General features: G+C 43.9%; 1 protein-coding gene across 4 annotated transcripts; it reads right to left on the bottom strand.

The window, feature by feature from the left end:
• Positions 1-14,367: 14,367 nt before the first annotated feature.
• On the bottom strand, positions 14,368-24,596 carry GHITM (growth hormone inducible transmembrane protein). Of its 4 annotated transcripts, none has more exons than XM_075610458.1 (9): positions 24,574-24,596; positions 21,796-21,952; positions 20,985-21,087; positions 19,558-19,669; positions 18,190-18,331; positions 17,368-17,476; positions 16,993-17,181; positions 16,357-16,528; positions 14,368-15,563 (listed from the first exon to the last, which is right to left on the bottom strand). In XM_075610458.1, the coding sequence occupies exons 1-9, from the start codon at positions 24,594-24,596 to the stop codon at positions 15,479-15,481; spliced, it is 1,092 nt and encodes a 363-aa protein (XP_075466573.1). In that variant the 3' UTR covers positions 14,368-15,478. The 4 variants fall into 4 exon arrangements, with proteins under 4 accessions (XP_075466573.1, XP_075466576.1, XP_075466574.1 ...); XM_075610461.1 differs by lacking the exon at positions 24,574-24,596 and adding an exon at positions 23,146-23,288; XM_075610459.1 differs by lacking the exon at positions 24,574-24,596 and adding an exon at positions 23,089-23,212.
• Between the last annotated feature and the right edge of the window lie 2,693 nt (positions 24,597-27,289).

Genomic DNA, 27,289 nt, shown 5'->3' with positions numbered 1-27,289 from the left:
TAATCCGATGACACGTCTTATTTTTCCTCCTTCCTACTATCTAATTAGACCAATTACCTCGCGAGGAGCCCAGGGAATTTTTTTTTTAATAAGGAAACGGCCCTATTTCCAGACTTTGCCTTTCTTTACTTTAAACGAAATAACCATCTTTCTGTCTGTCCATTTCCATTTGGAGCCAGAAGAGAGTTCAAACCTACTTTGATTTACAGTATCTTCTGCATTTTACACAACGAGCTGAAGAATAAGAAGCTTTCTGGCCATGTCTTTTCAGATGGTGCTGACAGTGTACCCTTTGCTGTTCCTAGTATAACTATCAGACACGATGAAACCCTGACTGAGGCATTAAATAGGGAATTGCCCAAAGGGAAGAAAAGCTGGTGTTGGTTCCTTTAGGCTGAGCTTATACTGTGTGTGACGGCGCTTGCGTGCGCACACGTGCCAAGCCCAAAGGCTGCCTTGAGGCCGCTCCTAGTGCGCACGCACGACGGAGTGACCATGTGTTGAAAAGACACGAAATGTGTCTTTTCAAGCGGCGGCCGCATCATGTGAGCGGTTCAGCCAATCACGGCAAACCAGCTCTGTGACATCATGGCCACGCCCCCGCCATGCCCCCCCGCCTCCCCATCACCTCCTACACTATGAGCACAGATTGCTTGTGCTACAGCAGCAAGAGCTCGCACTCTCGCAAGCAAGCATTGTGTATGAGCTCGGCCTTAGGTGTCTCCCACTTCAGAGGCTAGACCCTTAACTACAATTCTTTTTTTTCTTTGGCCAGAGGCATCATTACTATCACCATTTCTATTCTTTCCAATATTTGCGTGTTAATAAGGTGCAAGAGTGTTCACTAGGGTCATCAGGCTGGTAATAAATGGAAAGAACCTGTATTTCTCACGTGTGACACAGAAATAAACACTATTTCTTGGCAAGTGAAAAGTGTTGATTAAGGATGAAGAGTTTAATACACATCCCATTATTATTTTATTCCAGAAAACTAAGTGTTTGTGGCACCATATGGATAACAAAAATGAATTCCATTAAAATAAATACCATTTTTTTCTTTGACTTCCAGTGCAGTTTTATTTGTTCACAATTGCCCCACTTTTGCCTTGATACATAGCCCAATAAGTCACTGCAAATATCCTTCATACATTGATGCAAAGAGAAAGGCAACTCAAAAATGTAATCAACTTAATGGCGAGAACCTCTTAATGCGGAAATCACAACATTCACTGGATCAAGGGATTAAGCAACACATCTAATTTATTGCAAGCAACATTTCACCAACTTCAAAATGTTTTCAATGTATTATGTCGGTGAAATGGAATGAAAGTTTAGAGTAACAGAGGATAATAAAAAAAAAGAACATCTCAGCCACATTGGTGAAGTCCATTCTGAATGGTATATCTATAACAATCTAACATCTAATGCAACTGCGATAACGTGGTAATAAAGGCTTCATAGATTGCGTGAAAGACTCTCAAGATGTAGGTCATAAAATTGCTGAATACGACCTCTTTTATGGTTCATGGAGATAACAGAGTTTCCTACAAAAAAATGCAACAATCTCCCAATGAGCTGATGATTACTGTATGTAGATGGTTAAGCAGAGAGCAGGTCTAGTCGTGCTGTTAAGGCATCGGAGCACAGCGAAACATAATCTTGTCTGGAAACATGTCTTATAAGGCTATTACTGGCTGTTAAGGAGCTCAAGTGCAATGCAGTCTATTGTACATACTGTAGTCTTATCCCTTCCAATGGCCAGGGTCATGTAAAATAATGTGTCACAGACCACAGATCTTGATTTAGGTAATTGTTACTGTATTTGTTTTTAACTTTTAGAATTAATACTGTTTAGGAAACATTAAAACATAATGTGTATCTGTTGTACGTAAGAGACACAAGCTATAGATACAGCATGCATCAGTGTATCTGCTAGTGAAATAACGCATTTGCTCTGCCCCTGTTCCCCCTAATTCTGCCCTCATTGGTGTGTTGTCTGTGTCCCCCTGCTATACTGTATGCAGGTGATGAGCAAAGTGAGACACCGTGCATTGCAGCTGCAGTAATGTACAGAAGGTGTATGTTAATTTCTCTGTGCACACATTATATGACCTGTTTTATTTACTGGGTGGATGAGCGACAATCTGCTATGAGACATTGTATGTGTTGGATGCTTCTTCAGGTATGAATTTGCATCTCAATGGTGTTATTAAGTTATTAATTCAGGGGATTTTGAGGAACGTGTTTGGTGATCTTTTGCTGGTGGCCCAAATCTACTAAGTGAGGATTTGGCATGACTCCGTCCACCACTGGAAGACACCTATTGGCCCATTCACTTGAACAGGCTCATCTTCTTGCACTAGAGCAGGAGTGGCCAACTCCAGCCCTCATGGGCCACCAAAAGGTCAGGTTCTAAGGATGTCCCTGCTTCAGCACAAGTGGGACGGGAACACCAAGCTCTGCAGGGAAGTCCAAGAGGGGTGCATTTGTCTTTGAAGGGGATGCCATGAAACCAGGAAAGGACTGTCAGGCGCTGCACAGGGAGCAGAAAGCAGTAAATCCGTCTTAAAAGCGGCAGCCCTGGAATCAGTGAGGACATCAGGTACTGCAGGAAAATCAGTGAGAGGTAACCTAACCTTGAAGCAGAAGTCTTTGAGTTAGTAAGGGGTACCTCAAACACTGCGGAAGAATCAGCGAGACATAAACTTGCCTTTGGAGTGGGAGTCCCAGACTCATGAAGGGTTACATAAAGGTAGTGTAGAGAAACCAGTGAGGGGAAAGTTATCCTCTGATGTAGGAATCTTAGAGTCAGTAATAAGTACCTCAGACGCTGCTGAAAGATCACTGATACTTAAACTTCTCCTTGGAATGGGAGTCCCTGAGTCCTCAATGGTTATAACAGGCACTGCAGAGCAGTCAGTGAAAGACATGCTGTCTCTGAAATGATTGTCTGAGAATCAGCAGTGGTTACACTAGGTACTGCAAAGGGATCAGAGAAAGGTACACTTGTCTCTGAAGTGGGAGTCTGGGAAACAACAATAGGCATACCAGATACTGTGGGGAATTTTATGGCAAGAACCTTAGAAACAAAGATGGGGCTATCCGACATTGCATGGAACCCAGCAGTAGGGTACTTGTCTTGGAAAAATCAGAACTAGGTATATTTAACCATGTGGGGACATTAGTGAAAGGTCTGCTTGTCTCTGAAGTGGGTGTCTGAGAATCAATAGTAGGTATACCAGATACTGTGGGAAACTTTGACAAGAGCCTTAGAAACAGCCAAAGGACCTCAGACATTGCAGGCGAATCAGAGAAAGTTAAACCGGACTTTAAAGCAGGAGTTTTAGCATTAATGATTGGTATATCAAACACTACAGGAGAGTCAGAGAAAGGGGAACCTGCTTTTAAATCTAAGGCCTTTTAACTAGCAAAGGTTACAGCAGTTACTGCTGAGGAAATAGTGAGAGGTTTAGGTACAGCAGTTACTGCTGCGGAAACAGTGAGAGGTGGAGGTACAGCACTTACTGCTGAGGAAACAGTGAGAGGTGGAGGTACAGCACTTACTGCTGAGGAAACAGTGAGAGGTGGAGGTACAGCACTTACTGCTGAGGAAACAGTGAGAGGTGGAGGTACAGCACTTACTGCTGAGGAAACAGTGAGAGGTGGAGGTACAGCACTTACTGCTGAGGAAACAGTGAGAGGTGGAGGTACAACACTTACTGCTGAGGAAACAGTGAGAGGTGGAGGTACAACACTTACTGCTGAGGAAACAGTGAGAGGTGGAGGTACAGCAGTTACTGCTGAGGAAACAGTGACAGGTGTAGGTACAGCACTTACTGCTGAAGAAACAGTGAGAGGTGTAGGTACAGCACTTACTGCTGAGGAAACAGTGAGAGGTGTAGGTACAGCACTTACTGCTGAGGAAATAGTGAGAGGTGTAGGTACAGCAGTTACTGCTGAGGAAACAGTGAGAGGTGTAGGTACAGCAGTTACTGTGAGGAAACAGAGAGAGGTATAGGTACAGCACTTACTGTGAGGAAACAGTGAGAGGTGCACTTGACCTTGAAACAGGAGTGGTGGAGAATTCATCTTTTGGCTCCTGGAATGCAAGGTTAGCTTGCTGAAGCGGAGGGGTAGGTGCCGACGAAGAATCAGCTGGGGAGCAAGAAGAGGATGGCTGGCAAGGATTTGCAAGCTGGAGGTGATGGAAGTGATTACAGTGTCCCATGTAGTCAGGAGGGTGGAGTGCATATCCAGGACTTGGCCCCGATGGGGCAGCACCCTCCCTACCTCAGCGGGGCCCATATGTGGCCTGAGTATTATGTGACGGTGCTCGTCTCCGATCAAGAAGCAGACCCACAAGGCTGAATTAGGGATGCCAATTAACTGACCAGAGCCCATGGACAGAGTCCTGCTACAGTATACGTGGTCAATAAGCAGGCCAAGGGTCAGGGCAGGCGGAAGGCAGTGAGGTCGGGGTCATGGTCCAGGGTCAGCAACAGGAATTCCAAATGAACGGGGAAGCCACATTAATAGGCAAGCCACATTAATAGGCTAGTCACAGCAACAGGCTAGCCTCTGGAATAGGCAAGTGACAGGAATAGGCAAGTCACAGCAACAGGGAAGGCTCAGGAACTAGAGCCCAGGTGGCCAGGAACACAGGGAAGCATATACAATGCTCAGGCAGGGGCTGGAAGTCACTGGCTGCTATTTAGGTGCTTGAGCAGGTGCAGCCAATATAGCAGGCTGCCTGTAATCAAAATGTCCACAGCAGCCGGGTAAGGGCGGGTTCCAGCAAAAGCCTGGACTGGAATCCTTACAGTTCCTTAACCACTGCCCCTGAGTGTCAGATGGGCCAGCAACATTGGGGAGGTTCAATGCACAGATATCACGTTAAACTTACAGTACTGATTTGTATGATTCAGATCACCAGGAATAATCAGATGTATACTGTATTCTGTATAAATGTATATTATACTCTGTATAAATGTATACTGTATTCTGTATAAATGTATACTGTATTCTGTATAAATGTATACCGTATTCTGTATTCTGTATAAATGTATACTGTATTCTGTATAAATGTATACTGTATTCTGTATTCTGTATAAATGTATACTGTATTCTTCATAAATGTATACTGTATTCTGCATAAATGTATACTGTATTCTGTATAAGTGTATACTATATAAATGTATACTGTATTCTGTATAAGTGTATACTATATAAATGTATACTGTATTCTGTATAAGTGTATACTATATAAATGTATACTGTATTCTGTATAAGTGTATACTATATAAATGTATACTGTATTCTGTATACTGTATTCTGTATAAATGTATACTGTATAAATGTATACGGTTTTCTGATCTTCCCCCCGGTTAGCAAGCGAAACATGGAAAACTCCATCACGTTAGTCACCAAAGGAAAGCCGCAGAGAAAATAGTCTCTCTGTGTTAACAAACCTAATTGCTTCAGTGGCATCATCTGTATACTAAATATTGTTTTATTCATTAGATAAGATAAAATAAAAGCTGTGTTTTGCGGTGAGAGGAGAGGGGGGAGAAAGGGGGGGGGGGGAAGTAGTTTTGTAAATGTCTCTCGTCATTCTCCCCATACAGAATTATTCTTTTCTGCTTAGTCGTTACATTTAGGAGGAAAAAAAGAGCTCTTTCTCATCTCTCCCATGCCCTTTCTGCACACCACTCCCCCCTCTCTCATACCCCCTTTCACTGCCCCTGCCCCCCCCTTGCTCTCTTTCTCCCTCTCCCCCCGACTCCTACTGTCTCCCACTTCCCCCTCTCACTCCCTCCTCTCTCTAACTCTCCTCTTCTCACTCCATCCTCTCCCAATCCCCACTCCCTCATTCCCCTCTCTCTCTCCTTAATTATTACCCCTCACATCCTTCATCTCCTTATGTCTTGAGGCCCGTGGCCTGTTATCGAGCCGTACCTCCCACTCTCCACCAGAACTGGGGATTCCAACGTAGGGTGGTGGCACGGGGGGGGGGGGGGGGGGCTGGGGGCATATGGGCTCTTCCCAAGCAGCTTTACCAGTGGTTCCTCCAAGCTGGCTCTTCCTCCAGGGGCCCCGCTCCTCCAACCAGGCTGCAAGCTCAGAGCTCGCTGCCAACCACCGCCGGGCATTGGGATGTTACACTCCATATTCTCGGCGACTGCACCATGCCTGTCGGTGAGTGATAGCGCCTGGCGGTGAGTGATAGCGCCTGGCGGTCAGTGATAGCACTGCCGCGCATCTGTCACTATTGACTGGTTCTCCGGACGGACAGTTCAACAGCTGCTTCTGGAGAACTGATGGGAACCGGTTACATACCAGCGCTGCCGATATGACTTTACTATGTATTTGATGCATGAAGCAGCTTCCCTGTTACAAAACAATGCGAAATTTGTAGTCTACAGCTGCTCTATCTTTTTAGTTTGTAGGATATGAGCCCTACATGTACATATTTACTGCAATATAAGCTTTGCGATGTTTAATATGGGGCTTAAAAATCCCTTTATCTTCATTTGCTACAAGGACACTTGGAACCACCGGGGCCTATAATATGAGATAATTACAGGCAATCCCGCATTAACATATGCAATGGGACCGGAGCATGTATGTAAAGAGAAAATGTACATAAAGTGAAGCACTACCCTTTTCCCACTTATCGATGCATGTACTGAACAGCAATTGTCATATACGTGCATAACTGATGTAAATAACGCATGTGTAACAGGCTCTATAGTCTCCCCGCTTGCGCACAGCTTCGGTACAGGTAGGAAGCCAGTATTGCTGTTCAGGACGTGCTGACAGGCACATGCGTGAGCTGCCGTTTGCCTATTGAGCGATATGTACTGTACTTCCTCGCGAGCGTACTTAAAGTGAGTGTCCTTAAACCGGGGTATGCCTGTACTTACTCGCGAGTGTACTTAAAGTGAGTGTCCTTAAACCGGGGTATGCCTGTATTGATGCATTTATTTTTAGCATCTTGGTGAATAGACAAGGAGTGGCAACTCCAGTCCTCAGGGGCCACCAACAGGCCAGGTTTTAAGGACATCCCTGCTTCAGCACAGGTGGCTCAATCAGTGGCTAAGTTGTTGACTGAGCCATCTGTGCTGAAGCAGGGATATCCTGAAAACTGGACCTGTTGGCGGCCTTTGAGGATTTGAGTTGGCCGCCCCTGGAATAGACTATTCAACTATTGTATCTATAATTCTATTTTGTACAGCACAGTGTAGAAGGTTCAAATATCATTATAAAATATGAAGAACAAGCAAGTAGCAAATATATTATAAGAAAGACCTGCAAAATGAATCACTTTATTTTCCAAACACCCGAGTTAAATAGGTAACTGCTATTTCGAGTACCTGCGTATTACATGTCAGCGTGACCGTAAAGAAGTCACAGGATTTTAATGTTTTTTTTTTTTTTAAAAACATTCAAATTGGATTACTCAGCATTCAACATATTTGCTCATTACACTGAGATAATTGGATAAGTAGAGAACTGTTAATTTATTCATTTCTGGAAAGTGTGAAAGATGGCATAAAAAAAAAAAGCATTTGTAGTGTCATTTACAAGCAGGAAAGAGGCTAAGTATGTTTTTGCTTTGGTACCCAGTACAGTATGTTGTCATAGCAACCAAGATCCTTTTTACATCTTCCTCGGAGCAATGCTTTGCAGACCCCTTTGTTTAAATTGACATTATTCTTCATTTCTTTTTCTTACTTATATATCTGTAGTTCATAATACGTCTACATTTAATGTACAACATGTTTTTTTTAATTTACATGGTGCCCCGCACGTCTGTTTTTTATTTCATCTCCTCGTGTACTCTGTGTGTAAGAACCGTTTCGGATGCTTTGACACAGGTGTGAATTGAAGATGGTGCAGGGGTTCTGTTACTTATCTGGGTACAAATCAGGATAAGGCCGGTAACTACGGTTTCCTATTGTTTTTCATACATTTATATACACCACATGCATCGACCTTGACCTCTTGCAGACGCACTTACCAGAACACCCTCCTACTGTCTCTGTACGTTTTTCCTTACTACTTAGATTGTAAGCTCTTCGGGACAGGGACTCCTTTCCCTAATGTTTCTCTTATTCCCATTATGTGTTATATTATTATTATTATTAGAGACGGGTGAAACTGGCAAAATCCGTTCCGCGGAATTTCCCGAGCTTTCCATGCAAAATCCGTTCTGCCGTGTAAAAATCTTCGGTGGATTGTTCCAGTGTCAATCCGTGCGGATTAATTAAAAAAAAAAAAAACATTGTATACAATTTCCTAGTGGATTTTACCAATCCGATACGTGGATTCCGCAAAGTGATGGTGGATTTTACCAATCCAATACGTGGATTCCACAATGTGATGGTGGATTTTACCAATCCAATACGTGGATTCCGCAAAGTGATGGTAGATTTTATCAATCCAATACATGGATTCCGCAATGTGATGATGGATTTTACTAATCCAATACGTGGATTCCGCAAAGTGCTGGTGGATTTTACCAATCCAATACGTGGATTCCGCAATGTGATGGTGGATTTTACTAATCCAATACGTGGATTCCGCAAAGTGCTGGTGGATTTTACCAATCCAATACGTGGATTCCGCAATGTGATGGTGGATTTTACTAATCCAATACGTGGATTCCGCAAAGTGATGGTGGATTTTACCAATCCAATACGTGGATTCCGCAATGTGATGGTGGATTTTACCAATCCAATCCACGAACCAAAGGAACCGGCTGATCCGCAGCGGATCCAAATCTGCCAAAAACATTCACCCATCTCTAATTATTATGTCACGTGTATTACTGCTGTGAAGCACTATATACATAAAGATATACAGGCATACCCCGCATTAATGTACGCAATGGGTCCAGAGCATGTATGTAAAGCGAAAATGTACTTAAAGTGAAGCACCACCTTTTTCCCACTTATCGATGCATGTACTGTACTGCAATCATCATATACGTCCAGAACTGATGTAAATAACGCACGTGTAACAGGCTCTATAGTCTCCCCGCTGGCACACAGCTTCGGTACAGGTAGGGAGCCGGTATTGCTGTTCAGGACGTGCTGACAGGCGCATGCGTGAGCTGGCGTTTGCCTATTGGGCGATATGTCCTTACTCGCGAGTGTACTTAAAGTGAGTGTCCTTAAACCGGGGTATCCCTGTATATACATACTGTACATACTTATATTTGCCATATATGGGTCCGTAAAGAGTAGATTAAAATCGAGCACCATATCACCCATCATTGTATATTTTAGTAAAAGGTGAAGATAAAACAAGACAATGCGAGAGCCCTGCCCGTCTCCCATAGGTTGTCTAATTGAACAGGACAAAGGGAATAGCAAGTTCTGCGCGTATAATCTAGGATTTTCACCAACGCAGCAGCTTCACATCTATTTGATTTTAGCTCCCTCTGTTGGACATAACCTGACACTACATGTTTTGTTAAATATTTTTTTTCTTTAGCAAATATAATAATAATCATTTTATTTCATATAGCGTTTTTTTCCCAATGGAACGCAAAGCACTCCGCAATTACAGCATAATGCGCAGTACGCAGCGCATAGGATTTCTACACACAGTCGCTGCCCAGGGGAGATTACAATCTATATTTTTGGTGCCTGAGGCACAGGGAAAAAAAGTGACTTGCCCAAGGTCACAAGGAGCTGACACTGGGATATGAAAGCGGTTCCCCTGCTTCAAACTCAGTGTCATGGTTTAGAGCCAGTGTCTTTACTCGCTGAGCCGCTCCTTCACCCGTCTATGGGGCCTATGCAGCAATTTGCGATATGTGTGTGTCGGCAGCGAGCTTAAATCTCCTGTGTTTGCCGGGAATTTGCCGCTAAATGCAGTAAATGGCGATTGTGAGGGAAATTGGTGAGTTGCACATGTTGCGAGTACAAGGCGCAGGCTCCGCGTTACTGCAGTCAGTGGCGGATGACTGCATGTATCCGTATTTCACTTGAATGTGGCGTCAACCTCTGCACATAAATAAAAAAAACCTCCTTCTTGCTTATAGCATTCAGTTACTCACGGTAGTGACTGTCTTGCTGTTACTGACATTAGCAAACCTTTTACTGCTGTCCCTAATTAGATACTTTTAGAAACATACCTGGTGCAGTGCTACAGTTGTGTCTTCTGTTCTTTGACACGTGAAGAGGTGATACATGTGTGCATGTGTCTTGTGACATTTCATGTACATTTGTGTCGGTGTGTTGGACTATGTTGCAAAGCTTACAGTACATGTCAGTGAGTTGCTGTGTGTACTGTAACCCATGCATGCAGCAAGAGGGGGATGACGTCATGTATCTGTATTGAAGGAGAATTTGGCGGCAACTTTTGAACATGAAAAAATCACCTCATGATAGTTTGACGCATTCTGTTACTCACAGCAGTGTGTTTCTTGCTGCTAGTGACATTAGCAAGGCTTTCACAGCGCTGTCCCTCAATAGATAGTTTTAGGAACATATCTGCTTCTTGTCATTCATAAGACAGACACCTTCGGCTAACATTAATAATGTATTTTATTATAAACAACACATGTAACAGGTTCTGAATGACATGTAATACAATTGAAGCTGCGCTGCCAGCAGCAACAGTACAATGACACAACAATGTCACTAGCAGCTGAAATTTTCGGCTCTCGCCTGCTTGTTGGTGCCTTCTTGTATTGCCGCAGCTTTTTGGCGCATTTCTCGCAAGGAGTTTCTCCCGCGCACCCCCGAGATCTTACTCGGCATCTACTGAATTCTGAGTGCTGCTTAATATGGCGAAATAGCCATTCTCGCCACCCCGCCGGCGCTTGATTTCCGGCAACAATTGCATATGCCGTTTTTCAGTTAACTCGCACACATACCGCCATCAACTGCATACTACATGCCAATCTCGCAATAAAACAGCCAAATTCAGCCTTCTCGCAAGTTACTGCATAGGCCCCATAATCAGGAGTGGCCAACTCCGGACCACAACGGCCAGCCTAAGGTCAGGTTTTAAGGATATCTCTGCTTCAGCTGGTGGCGCAGTACCTGTGCTGAAGCAGGGATATCCATAAAACCTGACATGTTGCTGGCCCGTGAGGACTGGAGTTGGCCGCTCCTGCCCTATCTAAATTCTACTCACAACCTGCTGGGCTGAATTATTGTAGCTTTGGTTTCAGTTTCACCAAATTGTTACGCAAAATAATTTCCGTGCTGTGTGGCGCATTTAGTTTTGGGACATGTGGAAGAGGAAGGACGTAGCATGTGTAAATGCAATGTGTGAATACTGAACGTTTAGATCTTTAGGGAGAGATTCACTGGCATTTGGATTAGATCGGAGGCATTGACCCATAACGGACCTTAGTGAATCTCCCCCATAGGCCCTTATTCACTAAAGGGTGTTAAGCTTTAGCTCGTCTTTACTTCTATTTCTTAGTGTCTAACAACTTTTACACAACACATTTGAAGACAAAGTGAATGTCTCGCAGTTTAACAGACAAAGTTGGAAAAAAAACGAAGTTAAGATACCTAAAAAGTGTACATCCTTCACATTTTGTTGCTCAAACAATGTCCAAATCCTATGGACCTAGGCAGGACATACACACTCAAGTACCGTGACCTATCCTAACATGACAAGTCTTGAAGCCCAATATATAGGCCTCTGTACATCTGGTGTTTCTTGCATTGAAATATTGGTTTAAAATAGGCCCCTGCTTTGTTCAGCCTGGTTTCATTGTCATAAGACAAACCTGAGCAGAGTGCCTGGTTTAAATTTAGCTCGGTACAGATGGTGCATCTAACTATAAGATGATTACTCTTCAGTTAATCCCTCCCTTTTCTCTTCATTCAGGGAGATAGAATCACGCAGAAAGCATTGCTTAAATCTCTCGTGCTAGCACATACCGTCTCAGATTTAGGGGGTTATTCATTAAACTGTGATAGTGCCAATCGGGGCACTGTCACATGGACGCTCCTATTGACTTTAATGGGAATTTCCATGCAATCGTATCCTGATCAGCACTACTGCAGTTTAATAAATAACCCCTAGTGATTAAAGGAAAGCAACATTCAAGATGCTATCAGGGGTTTACAAAAACTTTCAATCCCTTTTCCCCACGTCCCCCGGCAGAAACGCTGGGCTACTGCAACGATTAGATCTGTCATGGTACTTTGGTGAAATATTACATTTCATGGAACAGGTAAAACATTGACGAGGAAAGAGGGGTACAACATGGTACATTATTCCAGGGGTGCACAAGTTCAGTCCCTGCGGGCTACAAACAGACCAGCTTTTCAGGGCAGGAAATTGTTTTAGTGACAATTAAGGCTAGACTAATTGGCTAGGATATGGCAATTGTTAGACTCCCCAGAATCAATGAGGTTAAGCAAGAATTTGTATTAACGGTAGAAAGTGATTGAAGCCCACAGACATCATTTACAGGGCTGTCAGCTCTGCTGCCGAGAGGTTTGTCTTCCTACAGTATAAAGAATGGCCAGTTCTGACCTTGTAGCATTTCATGCAGTCTAACATTGAACGGTTGAAAACAAATGTAGTTGAGAGGCAGCCTGCAGAAAATATACCCATAGCCTTTACTTGTTAAATGCAGTTACAACACGCAAATGTGCAATCATTCATCACAATTGCATTCGTCGCTTCCATCTTCCATAATAGGTTTGCACATTTTATCATTTGTTCCAAGGGCTAAATTACTGCTGTAAAGAATAAAGATGGCCATCATTTTAGCGCAAGATATATTTTAGCACTATATATCTATCCCCTTAACCCTCCAAATAACACAGAGAACATATTAAAACAGGTATCTTTGTCTTGATTTCACACAATCTGGCAGAACAGATCTGATGGCAGATTAGGATGTGTCCGCGCACATTTTTAGTGCCCAATCCACCTTTGGATTTCTGTGTGCAGATCAGATTTTGACAAATTCGCCCATCTTTAGTAAAGAATGAACATACGCCACCTGTGCAGTGGTAAGAAAACTGCAGCCTTAGGTCACGGGCATGGTCAGCGCTTAGGCCCTGACCCGTGCTGAGGCGAGCTGCTGCTCGGCAGTGAGCCCCTGCAGCCTCAATGAGCGGCTTTAGCAGGGGCTCACGCACGCTTCCGCAAGCGTCTTAATACATTTTTAGATTTGGCGCTCCCGGGAGCGCAGGGCCGGTCACGTGAGCGATTCGCCCAATGAGGGCGAACCAGCTCAGTGACATCACAGACCCCCCCCCCCGACACGCCCCCGGACGGCGCACAGACCAAGGCCAGGGAAAGCACCCGCTTTCCCCCAGCCTCCGCACGGCTGCAGTCCTATGGACGCAGCCTTATCCTGGTGCGCTCGGATCCACAATGTCCTGCTAATCATGAACCCAATTATTATCAACAAGAAACTATAGTAACTGAGCAGAACATCTCTATGGGTGAGTTTCAGCCCACACATCAGCAAACCGCAACTAAACCATTATTCATCACACATACTGTATGCACGTAATTTATGTAAACACCACAGTAGTTATTATATTAAAATATATGTATTGTGGCTGCGTTTCTATAAGGAAAGGATTGAGAAACAGTCTGGCTACTCCCACTTTGTGTTAAAACATTAATACTGTAACAACCCTATTCAAATTCACAACTTTGTGTGCATCACAAATGCAGATGCTCTGCTTTCCAGCTAGTTGCAGGCAGCAGCTGCAGCTCGATTAGCATAGGCTGCCTATTAACACTATGTATTTGTGATGGGATCTACCAAGTGTAAATGTGTCGTTACAAACAGATGCAACACCAGACAGTAAATGTTCTGTCTAAGCCATTTGGCCGCAAATGGCCGCCGGAAGCCAATTCGCCACCGCCCACTAAGATAAGTAAACACCCTACCCAAACCGGTAAAACCCCTTAAAATTAACCCATTACCCTAAACAGTAATACAACTTAGCTTATAAGCGGCGGATTTCCAGTAGCGCAGCAGCCGCCTTTCGGTAGCGCCAAAGCAGCCACGACCAAATTTACCAGAATGGCACATCTGCTGTCCAGGCAAGGACATGTAAGAACATCCCACCCCCCCCATATGTGTCCATTTCTTAGGCCAGTATTTAATATTCTGTAGGGCCTTCATGCTATTAGTACTAATCATGTGATTTATCCTCAAGGCTTCTTCAAAGATCATGAGTGAATTCCCAACATGCAGAAGCAGGGCGAGTTGTGTGTATTGTTTACATCAGTAAGGCCATTTCATTTATATTTTACAGCACATTCCACCCATGCACACTTATCCCTGCCCCCCGACCCCCAGGGAAACACCGGTTTCCAATATACAAGCAGTTTGAAACAAACAGAGCCACTGGGTCAGGGAATGGTGGTGTAACATTTTACTGGTAACCCTATGGCCATTTTTTTTTTTTTTAAACCAAAACACTGGCACAAAAAGCTTTAATCAGGAAGAGTGCTACTTTAACAGACAGCTGTACATAAATTCGATTGCACCTAATCTGTTTTTAACACCAATCCACTCAGATTTGTAAATAAATATACCAGCAGAAAGTTTTTATTAACAAAATAAAAATATTTTCACGAAAAATAAGGTACGGTTCTAATGTCATAGGAACCACATTTACTGGATATTTCTAACGTTGCAAATAACAAAATGGCAGAGAAGGGAGAATTCTCACTAAGTCAGTGTTCGCAACACCAGTCCTCTCCCTCACACCCCTGTCCCCCCCCCCCTCCCCCCATTCATGTCACTGGCGGCAGCATGAATACCAGTGAATTAAAACAAATATGCAAACAAAATCAACCCATTTTGTTGTTGGAAACACCTACGCACCCGGCCTAAGGAGTCCTTGGGGGACCAGACATTATTTCACGCTTTGAATCCGCATCACAAATTAGATTTTGATTAACCCTTTCATAACGTACTTCTTTGCTCTGTTTCTGATCCCAACATTGAAAGGGCTAAAACAAAAATCAAAATAGGTTTGATCTGTTGCCAACATAACTGCACCTCCACAAATGGTACTTTGCCGTCAGGATTTGTTTCAGCAAATAAGCTTTAAAATGTATTTAGTTATAAATCCCCTAGTTTGTGCCACAGAGATAATTGCAAACAAATCTTTCCATCCCTGCAACACACACTTTTACTGCAGGCATTCTCCAAGATCGTGTTTTTTTTCCATGCAATATAAATTCAGACCGTACAATTATTTTACTCCGCTCCTATTCTGAATGATTTATTACCACTGAAAAGACAAATGCTTTTTTTTGCCTCAATCTTAAATTATAAACAGGAATGGAGTATTTATTCAGCAGCAAGGCTTTTAGAATAGATTTAATTAACATGCTTCTACCTCTATTGCTCAACAAACAATGTTGTTGATGAGTTTTATATTAGCATGTATTTAAGTCCAGGAGGTGAGCAAAGTGCCAGGGGATGAGCCACCAATGAGATTACGAGTGGTGCACGGATTCATTTCTTCCTGCCGCCGCCCCCCGCCAGCATCATGGCCAAACGGATAAAGATGTTTAGGGTGTCCGTGTAGATTCCCAGGCACCTGGAAATGGAAATTCAACATGATGAAGAACAAATGTATTGATCATGTCCCTTGTCCTCCAGCAAAGGGTGGAAGAATGTACATATGATAAATGAAATGGCAGGAAAACTGATACTGTGGGGGCATTTAAATAAACAACTACAGTAGCTAAATTAGTGTGCTGGTAATATCAAGGTCAGCCTGGTATTGTAGAGATCTTGCTGTCATGTTTGTGTGACTGACACCCACACACTATTTTTATTAATATAAATCGTATAAAGCATGGGTTCTCCAGAGCTGGACCACATACATTTCAGCTCCCGGGAGCCAATACTTCCAAGAAACTTACTTGGGAAGGGGGTGCCAGTAGCAGCCCAGATGGGGCTATGAAGATGATGGCTTTATACGTCCCGCAGGCCAATAGGAAGCCGGGAAGTCATCCCTTGCAGCTTCCTATTGGTCGACGTGATGCGGGACTTTAAACTACGTGGAGATACCGGCACCACCTTCCGAGGTAAAAAAACAAAGTGTCGTCATTAAAATGTGTTGTATGTCTCTCTGGCACTGAATGAGTTAATGCCATCACAGGATTTAAGCAAGACTGGTCATTAACACATGCCATTATTAAGGCTTAATGGGCATACAGTTAGTGCAAGTAGCTGCATCACAAGAGAATATTCAGTCACTGCATTGTCTGCGTTTGAGCGGTTTCAACCACATCACACAAATAGGTTTCATATACGTGGCTCTTGCAAGCAGTAATGGCTGAAGTACCACTATCACTGATGGCGTTAGTACTTGGAATAATACTTACGAATTAATTGGGTCAAATTTCACGACTCCGTACATAGGATACGTCTCAGCGCGCTTGATTACTTTCTGAGTATCGTACAGAAGGAACATGCCAAAGAGCACCAAGCCCCCATAAATAGCAATGGAATAAAGGCCAGCGCCAAACATCGAGGTGGGAGGAAGGAACGCACTCCCTGGGGTGGAAGAAAAATACACAAAATCAGCAGGGAATTAGAACCATAACATTTTTTAACTCAACTCATCTTCCTATTAAGTGATTGCCAAAAGGTTTTGTGTGTCGGGATATGAATGCCAGATAGTGAGGATAGGCATCATACACCCAGCATCTTTTACATAGAGGAACTGTCATTTACTGGGCACAAGGACACATCTAGAAGTCTAGTAACCACCAAACAGAATTTTCTGGCAGTTTAATTTCCTTTTAAGATTGTATTTGGGTGGAGATGGGAGTTTCGGAGACCCCACTGCATCCTTCCTTACAAGAAATACTGGCAATGTGCTAGATTTATAGTGAAGGCATGCTGATCTGTTTTATATATTGCAATGTGACAGCTCACAGTGCATGGACTGTAGACAGGTGTCTTCATATTATGGGAACTCGTAATTTAAGGAAAACCTGGCTATTATTCATATTTACCAATGGACGAGACCAGAACGAGGCCCAGTCCGACCCCCAGGGGTGCGCCCATGTTCAGAAACTTCTCACTTGGGGCACACATGGCCACAGTTGATAGACCTCCTACCACACCAGCTGTGTACCAGGCAGCTCGGATGAGCAGAGGACCCCCGAGCAAGGTCAACGGAGCAACCACTGCTCCCATCACCCCTGCGGAAACAAATGCATGAATAGAAAGGCGTCTTTCCAACCACAACAAAAACACCAGTCAGCGAGAACAAACAGTGAGCATGAGAAGCAACAAGCAATCCAAACATGCACATTTATAATCCTATTCATTACTGCAACGGCTGGCCAAGCATTGAATTAACACCAGAGGCGCTCACAGATACCGACCTGCATGCAACATCCAAGCAAGATGTTTCGCACCGGGACTTTGGTCATACGATATGGACCTAACAAGCATGCCTGCTCCAATCATTGCTGCAAAGGTCACACCGATGGCCTGCAAGACAAAATTTATAAACCGGAGGCCTAATATATGAGAGAGGAGAGAGGGAGTCATCTCCACTCATAACCACCTCAACCCTGCATCTTATTAGAAACACACAATAATGCACAAGTGTGCTTCACACTCTGCATCTTACACTGAACATTTCAGAGAAACAGTTTTCGGACTGCAATTCTTTTGATAATGGACATTCACGAGTAATTTGTAGGAAAACTGTGGAATTTTTGACTTCCCAGAATTGTAACCCTGTAATTTTGGGTAAAAGGGTTTTTATTTGTTCTACTAGAGGTTAAGTACTTTAATTGTGAATTAAGGAATTTTTACATCCAGTTTTGTCTATCTGGAAGTCTTATAAATTACTGTAAAGCTTATCATTTGAAACAGGTACTTAATTGCTAATAAATGCTACAAATTAAAAGTGCGGTCGTACAAAAGCCGCATCACCTATAGTAATCCCGTAAATTAATTGCCAACCGAATCCAAGGAAATAAAGGGAGTTTATAAATGCAATGTCTTGATTTTGCAGTCAGGAAATCGGCTCAGACCTGTCCTTTTTCACTGACCCAGACAGAACACGCACCATTTTTATAGTAACCATTTCAGCCGAGATGAACTAGTTGGAGATCAACCACTTCACTGTCACAATGGTCTGCAACACACCTGGGTTAAAGGGATAAAAGAAATATCCCAAAGAAAGAGAGCCTCACCATCCAGGAGCCCCTCATCATCAGGTTCATGAGAGCAGGGGATCTACTAACAGCGACAGCAGACAGGGCTGTGAGGCTGATGCTGCCAGCAAAGTACATGTAGGTGGAGCGGATTCTGTCTTTCACATATTGAGGCCAAACACTGGAACGAGAGATTCATTCAGTTCTATGTATTGCATACTGCATGCTATGTTATATGCATATCAATATTACTCAGTCATAATCCCCTATTGCAGGGGTGGCCAACTCCAGTCCTCAAGGGCCACCAACAGGTCAGGTTTCAAGAATATCCCTGCTTCAGTACAGGTGGCTCAATCAACACCTGGGCTACCTGTACTGTAGCAGGGATATCCTTAAAACCTGACCTGTTGGTGGCCCTACAGGACTGGAGATTGCCACCCCTGCCCTATTGGAATAGGAGGCTAAAGATAGGGCCACTTAAGACTGTGTATTAAAGTGTTAAAATCGTACTTAAGTGATGCTAAACTTCCTAGGTAAACAAAATAGCAAATAAAAACTATATATATATAAAACACATACGATCCATACATCACCATATTGTAACACAGGCTACAGCAAGACTAATGATAGAATTTATAACTTACTATAGGACAAATGCTGTGCTCTGTTTGTCGGAGTACACTCCCCATGCCACTATGAATGTCAATTGATATTCTGTATAGAGGTCTATCAAATATTTTCAATGAAGAAATACAAGAGACCCGGGAGAGATGTGCAAAACCTTCTACGTCCGCAAACTTGGTGAAAAATTGCTCTTTTCATTTTACAAAGTTCGTAACAAAAAGTTGCCATGCATTAAAAGTCAATGTGCAGGTCACGTCCCCCTTTACATCAGGGGTGGCTGACTCCAGCCCTCAAGGGCCACCAACAGGTCAGGTTTTCAGGATATCCCTGCTTCAGCACAGACGGCCGTCGAAGATTGAGCCACCTGTGCTGAAGAAGGGATATCCCAAAAACCTGACCCGTTGGTGGCCCTTGAGGATTGGAGTTGGTCCGCCCTGTTCTATATACTGTCATTTTTTACAAACTTCAGGCAAAATTTCGATCAAGTTCGAAAAAATTTCACAAAAACCAAAACAAAATGATGCAGAGGGAAATGTTGCAAAGTCCGTTTGAAGACATTTGCACAACGGGAGTTTAAAGAAAACTGTTTTTCGAAGTAAATAGACCACAGAAGTAACAAAAAATCAAAGTAGGATTGTAATTACCCATAGTCCCTGGCTGCAGTGGAAGCACTGTACGCTAAAAAAAGATAATGGGGAATGACAGGGTGCAGACCTGTCTGAGACGCGTGAATGTGCGCACAAGTGGCATTTTTATTTGCTGTAGAATAAACAGACGACTTACATAGCTTTCTCTATGGCGCCAATTTCATTTGACATTCCCAGTCCATAATAACACAGCGCACCAAGACCAACCACAGCCCCGCCGGCGACAACCAACCTTCCAGCGCTGTCAACTACAACACGGGGAGGAAGAGATCATGTACATAGGTCAGCAATGCATTTATTACCAAACTGATCATTTGAATCTGTTGAAAATCACGTTTCCCCTTTGGAAACTGGGTTTACTTTACCATTCATAGGGAGTTTGCAACAGTGTGACCCCAATTGTCAAAGAGGATTGAATGTTGTAGAACAGGGGTGGCCAACTCCAGTCCTCAAGGGCCACCAATAGATCAGGTTTTCAGGATATCCATGCTTCAGCACAGGTGGCTCAATCAGTCATAGCTTTAGCACAGTTGGCTCAGTCTTTGACCGCGGATTGAGCCACCTGTGCTGAAGCAGGGATATCCTGAAAACCTGACCTGTTGGTAGTCCATGAGGACTGGAATTGGCCATCCCTGCTCTAAGGTCTTCTAGGCCTAGTTGAGATTTGGAGTTGGCATTGGCCACACCTGTTTTAGGCAATAAACATGAGTACCAGAGGCAGAAAACTCTACAATACTATGAGCATATAGCACGGAAAGGAGGACTATAGCATTCAGCCACTGAAAGTTTTATAACACTTAATGGATTGCCAAATTCTATACACACTGTAGAATGAATAAATAATGCATGTGATCCCTTGAATCATGAAGCTAAGAGAGTGAAATTTGAAAGGAATATGTTGAAAAGTTGATGAGATCCCAATTATCGAAAATTGTGCTCGAGGGACTCTTCGGCGGTCCCCATACACCTGGGAACCCACTGTTCAGGAGTGGCGAACCCGGACGGACTGCGGCTCCGCCGGGCAACCAATATGGCGATGGAAAGTGACTGTGGCGATTCCTCTAAAACATATATATGAATATATCAATAAAAACAATTGATATATTTGTATTCCATCTTGCGCTCACCACAACTTCACCACCACTATGGCTACCAAGGTCAGGGCTCCCTCCAGCGAGCAATAGAAATACTTGCGTAGAGGACGCAGCCGGACATCGGGTGACCACCAGTTCAGGTAAGATTTAACAAAAAATATTACAAATAAAGATTCCAGGTACAATTGATACTTTCATGTCTTAGTTACTGCTAAAAAGACATTGTATGAGAAGCCAAATAATTCAGAAAGGGGAGCTATATGGGGAGTGTAATTTCTAATGTTTCAGTGTTACCAACACTAGTTTCCTGACATCTGAATGGCTTATTGTGCAATCTTGTCTCATACTGTACATGATAACCACCTTCATACAGTTGCCAGCGCTGATTTTACGTCATACTGTACGTATAACTGGCTATTTTTAAGAAACACATACAAGTCACATTCCACCTCAGGCAGAAGTTACTTACATCGAGCTGCTGTCCCCATCGAAGGCTCCAAAGCGGCTTCTTTGATTTCTTCACGAGCAGACTTTACGCGCCGGAACCCAAACCTGGATTTGGATGCATAACCCTATTGCAGAAGAAATAAAGAGACACTTGCTTTACTACTTCAAATATCAGTATGAAGAGCCCACGTATGTATACTTATCTACCTACTATAGGAGGATATGAACCCCGGCTATAATAATCATACAAGTAATCACGAAATAAAGTGCAGAAGAGAGTCCCAAAAATCACAAACATTATAACAATAAAATGCAGTACTGTTTAAAGCTGCAGACAAGCAATATCCTACATGTGTTTGTATTTTTATTTTTTTAACAAATCAGTTATGTAATGTAATGAGAAAATATTGGAGCATTAAAAAAAAAATTCTGAAAGACATTTTTAATGTATTATGTCAAAGTATGTACAAAGTCACATCCCTTTTCTCTTCTGAAACAGGCCCTGGCACACCCCTTTTTGAGCCCTGCCCTCTCTAGCAGTGCACCAATTGTATCTAGTGACTACCTGTCACTAGATCTCCACAGAATATTGCATCTTTGGTCCTCTTCTGCTGCACTGACGGCTATTTAGTGAACCCCCGAGCCGAATCTTCACTGATCGATCACAGAACGGATTGACAAGCAACTTAGCTAATTACATATCATTATGTGGATTGTATTGATGCGCATATTAAAAGGGGGGAGGGGGAAACCGGCAGCTTGGACTGCTGCTTTAATTCTCACTAAACTCCAAGAGCCCAAGTACACGGTACTGCCGAAGGGCCAGGACATACCTGGTTAGGCTGCAAGAGCCACTGGTTTGTTTTCAGTGTGGAATTCCTCAAAGCTGGAGATCCCTGGGTTAGGGTTGGGCGGAAAGCCAGTGTCGGCAAACTCCGCAGGCATACTAACCGTGCTGCAAGCATGCTGCCTCTGTGCGCTTGGTCAGTACTGCTGGGGGAAAGAAAACCCTAGTATTATATACAGTTAAAGAATACACATGTATCCAGAACATTCTGCAGAACTCATAATACTTAGTCACTAATGTGAAGTGCTATATACACTAATGGCTCTATATGAATAAAGACATACATACAACAAATGTGTACAGAGCATATTTTTGAAGAATATCAGAATTTCTAGGAAATTACAGGCTTGTGTATGACAAATACCGGGAAGGAACTTAGGCCAGTGTGCAGTCAGTGAAGCAGAGGCAGGAGGAAGGCACAATTATAAGTGAGTAATGTTGCCATTCTGATGCTTTTCATACAAAGTGGGACATAAATATTGAAAGACTCAGGGAAGATGGAAAGAGAGATAGAGAATGATAAGATGAGACTGGGTGTGCAAGACAGATAAAGGGTATTAGGGTGTGGGGCAGCAAAACGAGCAAACGAAAAAAACACAGGAATGGCTAATTAGACATGTGTCTAATTAGATTGGGTACCGTGCCCATTGCGCCAGGTTCTGGGTGTTGTATTGTGTGTGGGTACACACACACACAATCCAAAGATCAAGGAAGGAGACAGCACTGGAGACGGGTGGAAAAATATATTTTATACATTTTTGCCCCCATCTCCTGTGCCGTCTCCTTCCCTGATCTTTGGATTTCGGTGAAGTATATTTAAGCATTAGGCTGCGCTTACAGTGCCGGCGACAGAGAAGCGACAGAGAAGCGACAGTGATGTCACGCTGCGGTTGCTAGAAAAAAATCAAATTGAGTTTACTTCCAGCGATCGCAACCAAGCCGTCGCGCCGCTCCAACTACAAGCGCAAGCGCTGGCTGTAATGCATTCGTTTTGCCGCGACGTCGGCAGTATAAGCGCAGCCTTATTTAGTACATGTGCACTTGCAAATGTGAGCTAGTTATTTTTGTGTATGGTGATATTTATAGAGATATATATATAGATATATATATATGTAGATGACATCCTTAAACACAGACATGGATAAACAGAAGTGACACACTGTAACACCAGCCTGCACACACTGAGGTCTCTCTCATGCAGCCAATATTCAGACACACAACTTCATTACAAATAGTGACGTTTGCGGGCGGTGCTGTTAGCTGGGTGACCCGTCTTTACCCGCACGTTGGGCCTCGCTCTGCACAGGACACTAAATGCGACACGGATTCCTCTCACCCTCTGATGTAACTGCTCAACAACCTTCCCGAAACTTCCTGCGCCTACTTGTGTCACCGCGCTATGCATGACGGGACGTGAAGTCCTCTGGTTGATGCCGTGCGAGTAGAACGTAACGACTGCATGAAACCTCAGCAAACTACAACTCCCATGAACACACGGGAGAGGCGCCTTGTCTAAGGGACAGTGAAAGGACTACATATCCCATGACACAGTGGGTGAGAGTGCAAGGTGCTTTGTTGTGACGTAACTGACAATGATGTATCAATTCGCTGCATAGGGAGGAAAACTATTTTGCATAGAGACAGCAGCAGTGTGAGTCACTGTATGGGTGTTTCCATAGGGCAGTTTAGCAACTAGTATATCATTAGTAATTAATTGTAACACTCCAATAATAATACCATTTGTCCTATGATTATTTCTATATGCTGCCATTATATTTTGCAGCTCAATGCAATGGAGGTGTGAAAGACAATACAGTATTCAGAAAAAATATTTAAAATATGACAAATGTTACAATATCAGTGCACCATCCCGACTCTTGCGTTCTGCTCAAGGATGTCTTCTCTCTACCCCCATTGTATCTAAAGTCCTCTCCCGCCTTAAACCTTTCTTACTGACTGCCCCACACCTCTGGAATGCCCTTCCCCTCAATACCCGACTAGCACCCACTCGATCCACCTTTAAGACCCACCTTAAAACACACCTGCTTAAAGAAGCATATGAATAGCTCCATGGCTATTACTATACACATGATACATAACGCGTGACCACCTGCAGACACACTTACCAGAATGCCCTCCTACTGTCTCTGTACGTCCTTCCTACCTACCAATTTGATTGTAAGTTCTTCAGAGCAGGGACTCCTGTTCCTAAATGTAAATTTTTATGTCTGAAGCACTTATTCCCATTATGTGTTATTTGTTTTTTATATGATTGTCACGTGTATTACTGCTGTGAAGCGCTATGTACATTAATGGCGCTATAAAAATAAAGACATACATACATACAGTACATACAATATTAGTAGTTAGAGGGAGGAGAAGGGCCATGCACCAAGTAGCTCATTTAAATGTACAAAGCTGATACTATACAAAGAGCTGTACATAGGATTTGGGTCACGTCTGTGCGCTGCAGAGCTTACGCTCTCTTTGTGATGCTTTGTCACAAAGAAAAATGTTACTTGCTATTATATTTCTTTAATCAGATTTGACTCATCCCAGGCACTATCGTTGATTCCTGAGCCTGAACAGCGGGAGACGCAAGGCATTGTGGGGCACGACTTTAGAAGTTCCCATGTTGATTGACAGCTATACCATCCACCCTGTTTGCACACACAGTGTGGTTTGGGGCCATACCAAGCGTACTTAGGTTAGGTAAAACCTGATTAGAAAAATATGATAGTGAGCAAAATTCTGTCACCCTTACCTCTGCAGTGCTGTTAGTCCCATTGCTCGGGAGGATTCGGGTGCGTTGCATCGGCCATCTTGTGGTTGGCACAGCCACATCTAATGGGACTACGTATTGCGCGACGGCCATCTTGTGGTTGGCGCGGCCGGAAGAGGATGTCCTGGCTTTTCAGGATTTCCTCCGCGGAACTGGAGATGGCGTGGCAGTCCTGACGGAGCCTTGAGAAGGAGAGGTAGTGTCCAGGGAGCTAGTCAAGCTTCCTGGACTGGGCCAGAACTATTCCCCCTAAGCCCCAGGCAGCCCCTTCACCTCAGTGGAGTTTGTAGGGCCCGGCCACGGCATTGGGATTCCCCTGTAGTAAGACGCTCCACTGGAGAAGGACCCGAGCTGGGAAAGGAGTTCTGCCAGTGGAATGTATCACCGCGTGGTTGCGATCGGGTCGTTGGGAGCTTCGCGGCGCACCCGGCTAGCAGGGGCCGCCATTTTGATTAGCGCACATGCGCACTAGAACCGATGCGCATGCGCAATGGGAGCACAGTGCGGCGGCCATTAGAGACAGGCTCCGCAAGGGGACTACATGTCCCAGCAGCCCCAGGGGCTGCTACCACCTGCTGTAGAACAGCCAATAGGGCTATGAGGATTTTGGCAGGCTAAAGGATACAATTTGGCAAACTGCAGAGACCACACCAGTCGGAGCAGGGATAGCTATGGGTAAGGTAGCCCCCAGCTATGCCCCGAATCACATTGGGCCCGGGCCTGGGGCGGCAAAATTTTGGGACGTCAAAAATGTCCGCCCCCATATACTTTTGCCGCGCTCTCGGGCCTATCGGGCCTGATGGGAAGTCACTTAGCTGTTGCGGCCCCTTCCTTATCTGCCGCCCTCCTCCTCCTTCTGAACCGCAGCGTCAAATGAAATGACACCGCGGACATCGCCAACATGATGTCACACGACGTCACGTTACCATGGCAACACGACGCGGTGCGACGTCACGTGGGTGACGTCGGTGCGGTTCCAAAGGAGGAGGGGGAGGGGTGCGGCAGCAAGGAGGCGATAGCCTACAGCTCCGCCGCTGATTCAACTACTACAATGATAAAACACATTCATTTGAAATACATTGTATTGTCCCTGGAGAACATAAAATGGCATAAACCCGTGGTAAACATCGTTATAACCCTCATGATATGTATTATCCAGATCTGCAGTAATAACCATTCATTTCCAAACGGGAAAGTGTGTCTATTTAAGCCGTTCAGAAGGAAACATACAAATTGCTCAGCCCTGCACTGTTTGTAAAGACTATAATATGAAACAGTTTCTGTTCTACTCAGCAGAACACTTTTATCAGTCAACCAAGGCAAGACCACAAAAAAGCCCATTCCCACTTTGTCTCACGCAGTGACGGCGCAAACAGCGATAAACTCGTCTTTGCATTAACAGGTTAATTAGGAAGTTTGTAACTTTAAACTCAAGCAGGTCTAAACCTCTTTCTGCAGCATTGGCAGCCGTTTCTGCACGGGGACAAGTTATTCAACGGGGCTCATAGCTTGCTCATCAGCAGCAAAATAAATGAACCTGAGTTTGCTACAAGTTCTTCTTGGCCTGATTGCATAGTTCTTCCTTTTAATAAATTAGATTGTATGGAAAAAAACGAGTGCCTTGTGATTTCCCCCCGCTCATTCACATGCTATTGAACAGGACCTGGGGGACATTTCAATCGCAGCTGTTCGTTTCACAAGCTCTCATTTTGTAGGTAACTGCTTCCACATATGCATGAAAGGGGAAAGGGGGAGCAGCTTACTGGCAGAAGTCGTGTAATGAGTAGGAGAGAAATACTGGGACCAGCTGGGCAAATATATTGGGAGAAATATATTGGGAGGGATTGATCATTATAAGTGATCCTAAATGGGACAGGGTTTACAAGCCGACTGCGAGGAAAGTTGTATTAACTTGGAATAAGAATAAAGAAAAAGGATCACACATCTTAAAGCAGCAATTTAATCCCTTTAACATTCATTTTATTTTTTACACAGAATTGAAGCAGGGGGTCTCAGTCAATGATTGAGCCACCTGTGCTGAAGCAGGGATACCCTTAAAAACCTGACCTGTTGATGGCCATTGAGGACTGGGGTTGGCCACCCCGGTTTTCAGTTAACACCAGGCCTGTGTTATTCAGCAGTTACTGTGTTATCCAAGGATGTAGGTACAATTATCTATATTTTCCAAGTAGCTGACACAGTTACAATGTAAATGTGGGAGAAGAACTCAAGACAGCTATTTTAAATCTCTGAGATACATTAGGATAGAGTGATCTTTTCAATGTCATGGCAGTGGTTCCGAAGCACTGGTCCAGATATCACGATATAGCCCCATGTAAAGGCCTATTCACTTATCTCCTTCCTGACCAGCATGGGGGCTGTAGGGTACCTAGCTAACATTTTACAGCTGAGCACATCACTCTTTAAATGAGCAATTCATGCTTTAAAACAAAAAAAAACAATTAATTGTTTTTAAACATAGATTTGAAGCAGGAGGTCTCCGGAGCCGAGCCCCATTAATTTCAGCTCTGGTGACCTCCTGCTCCCTGAGATCTCCATAAGGGGTGCCTGCGAAGTTTAAAGCCACCGCGTTGCGTGGGCCAATAGGAAGCCGAACCTGATGATGTCACGGCTTCCTGTTTGTCCGCAGGGCGTGGGAGCTTTGAAAAGCCGCCATAATGTGAACCCTGGTAGCCGA

The sequence above is a fragment of the Ascaphus truei genome, chromosome 8, assembly GCF_040206685.1.
Source record: "Ascaphus truei isolate aAscTru1 chromosome 8, aAscTru1.hap1, whole genome shotgun sequence".
Classification (NCBI taxonomy): domain Eukaryota; kingdom Metazoa; phylum Chordata; class Amphibia; order Anura; family Ascaphidae; genus Ascaphus; species Ascaphus truei.
The sequence above is the reverse complement of the archived record's forward strand: the minus strand, read 5'-3'. Positions and strand labels throughout refer to the sequence as shown.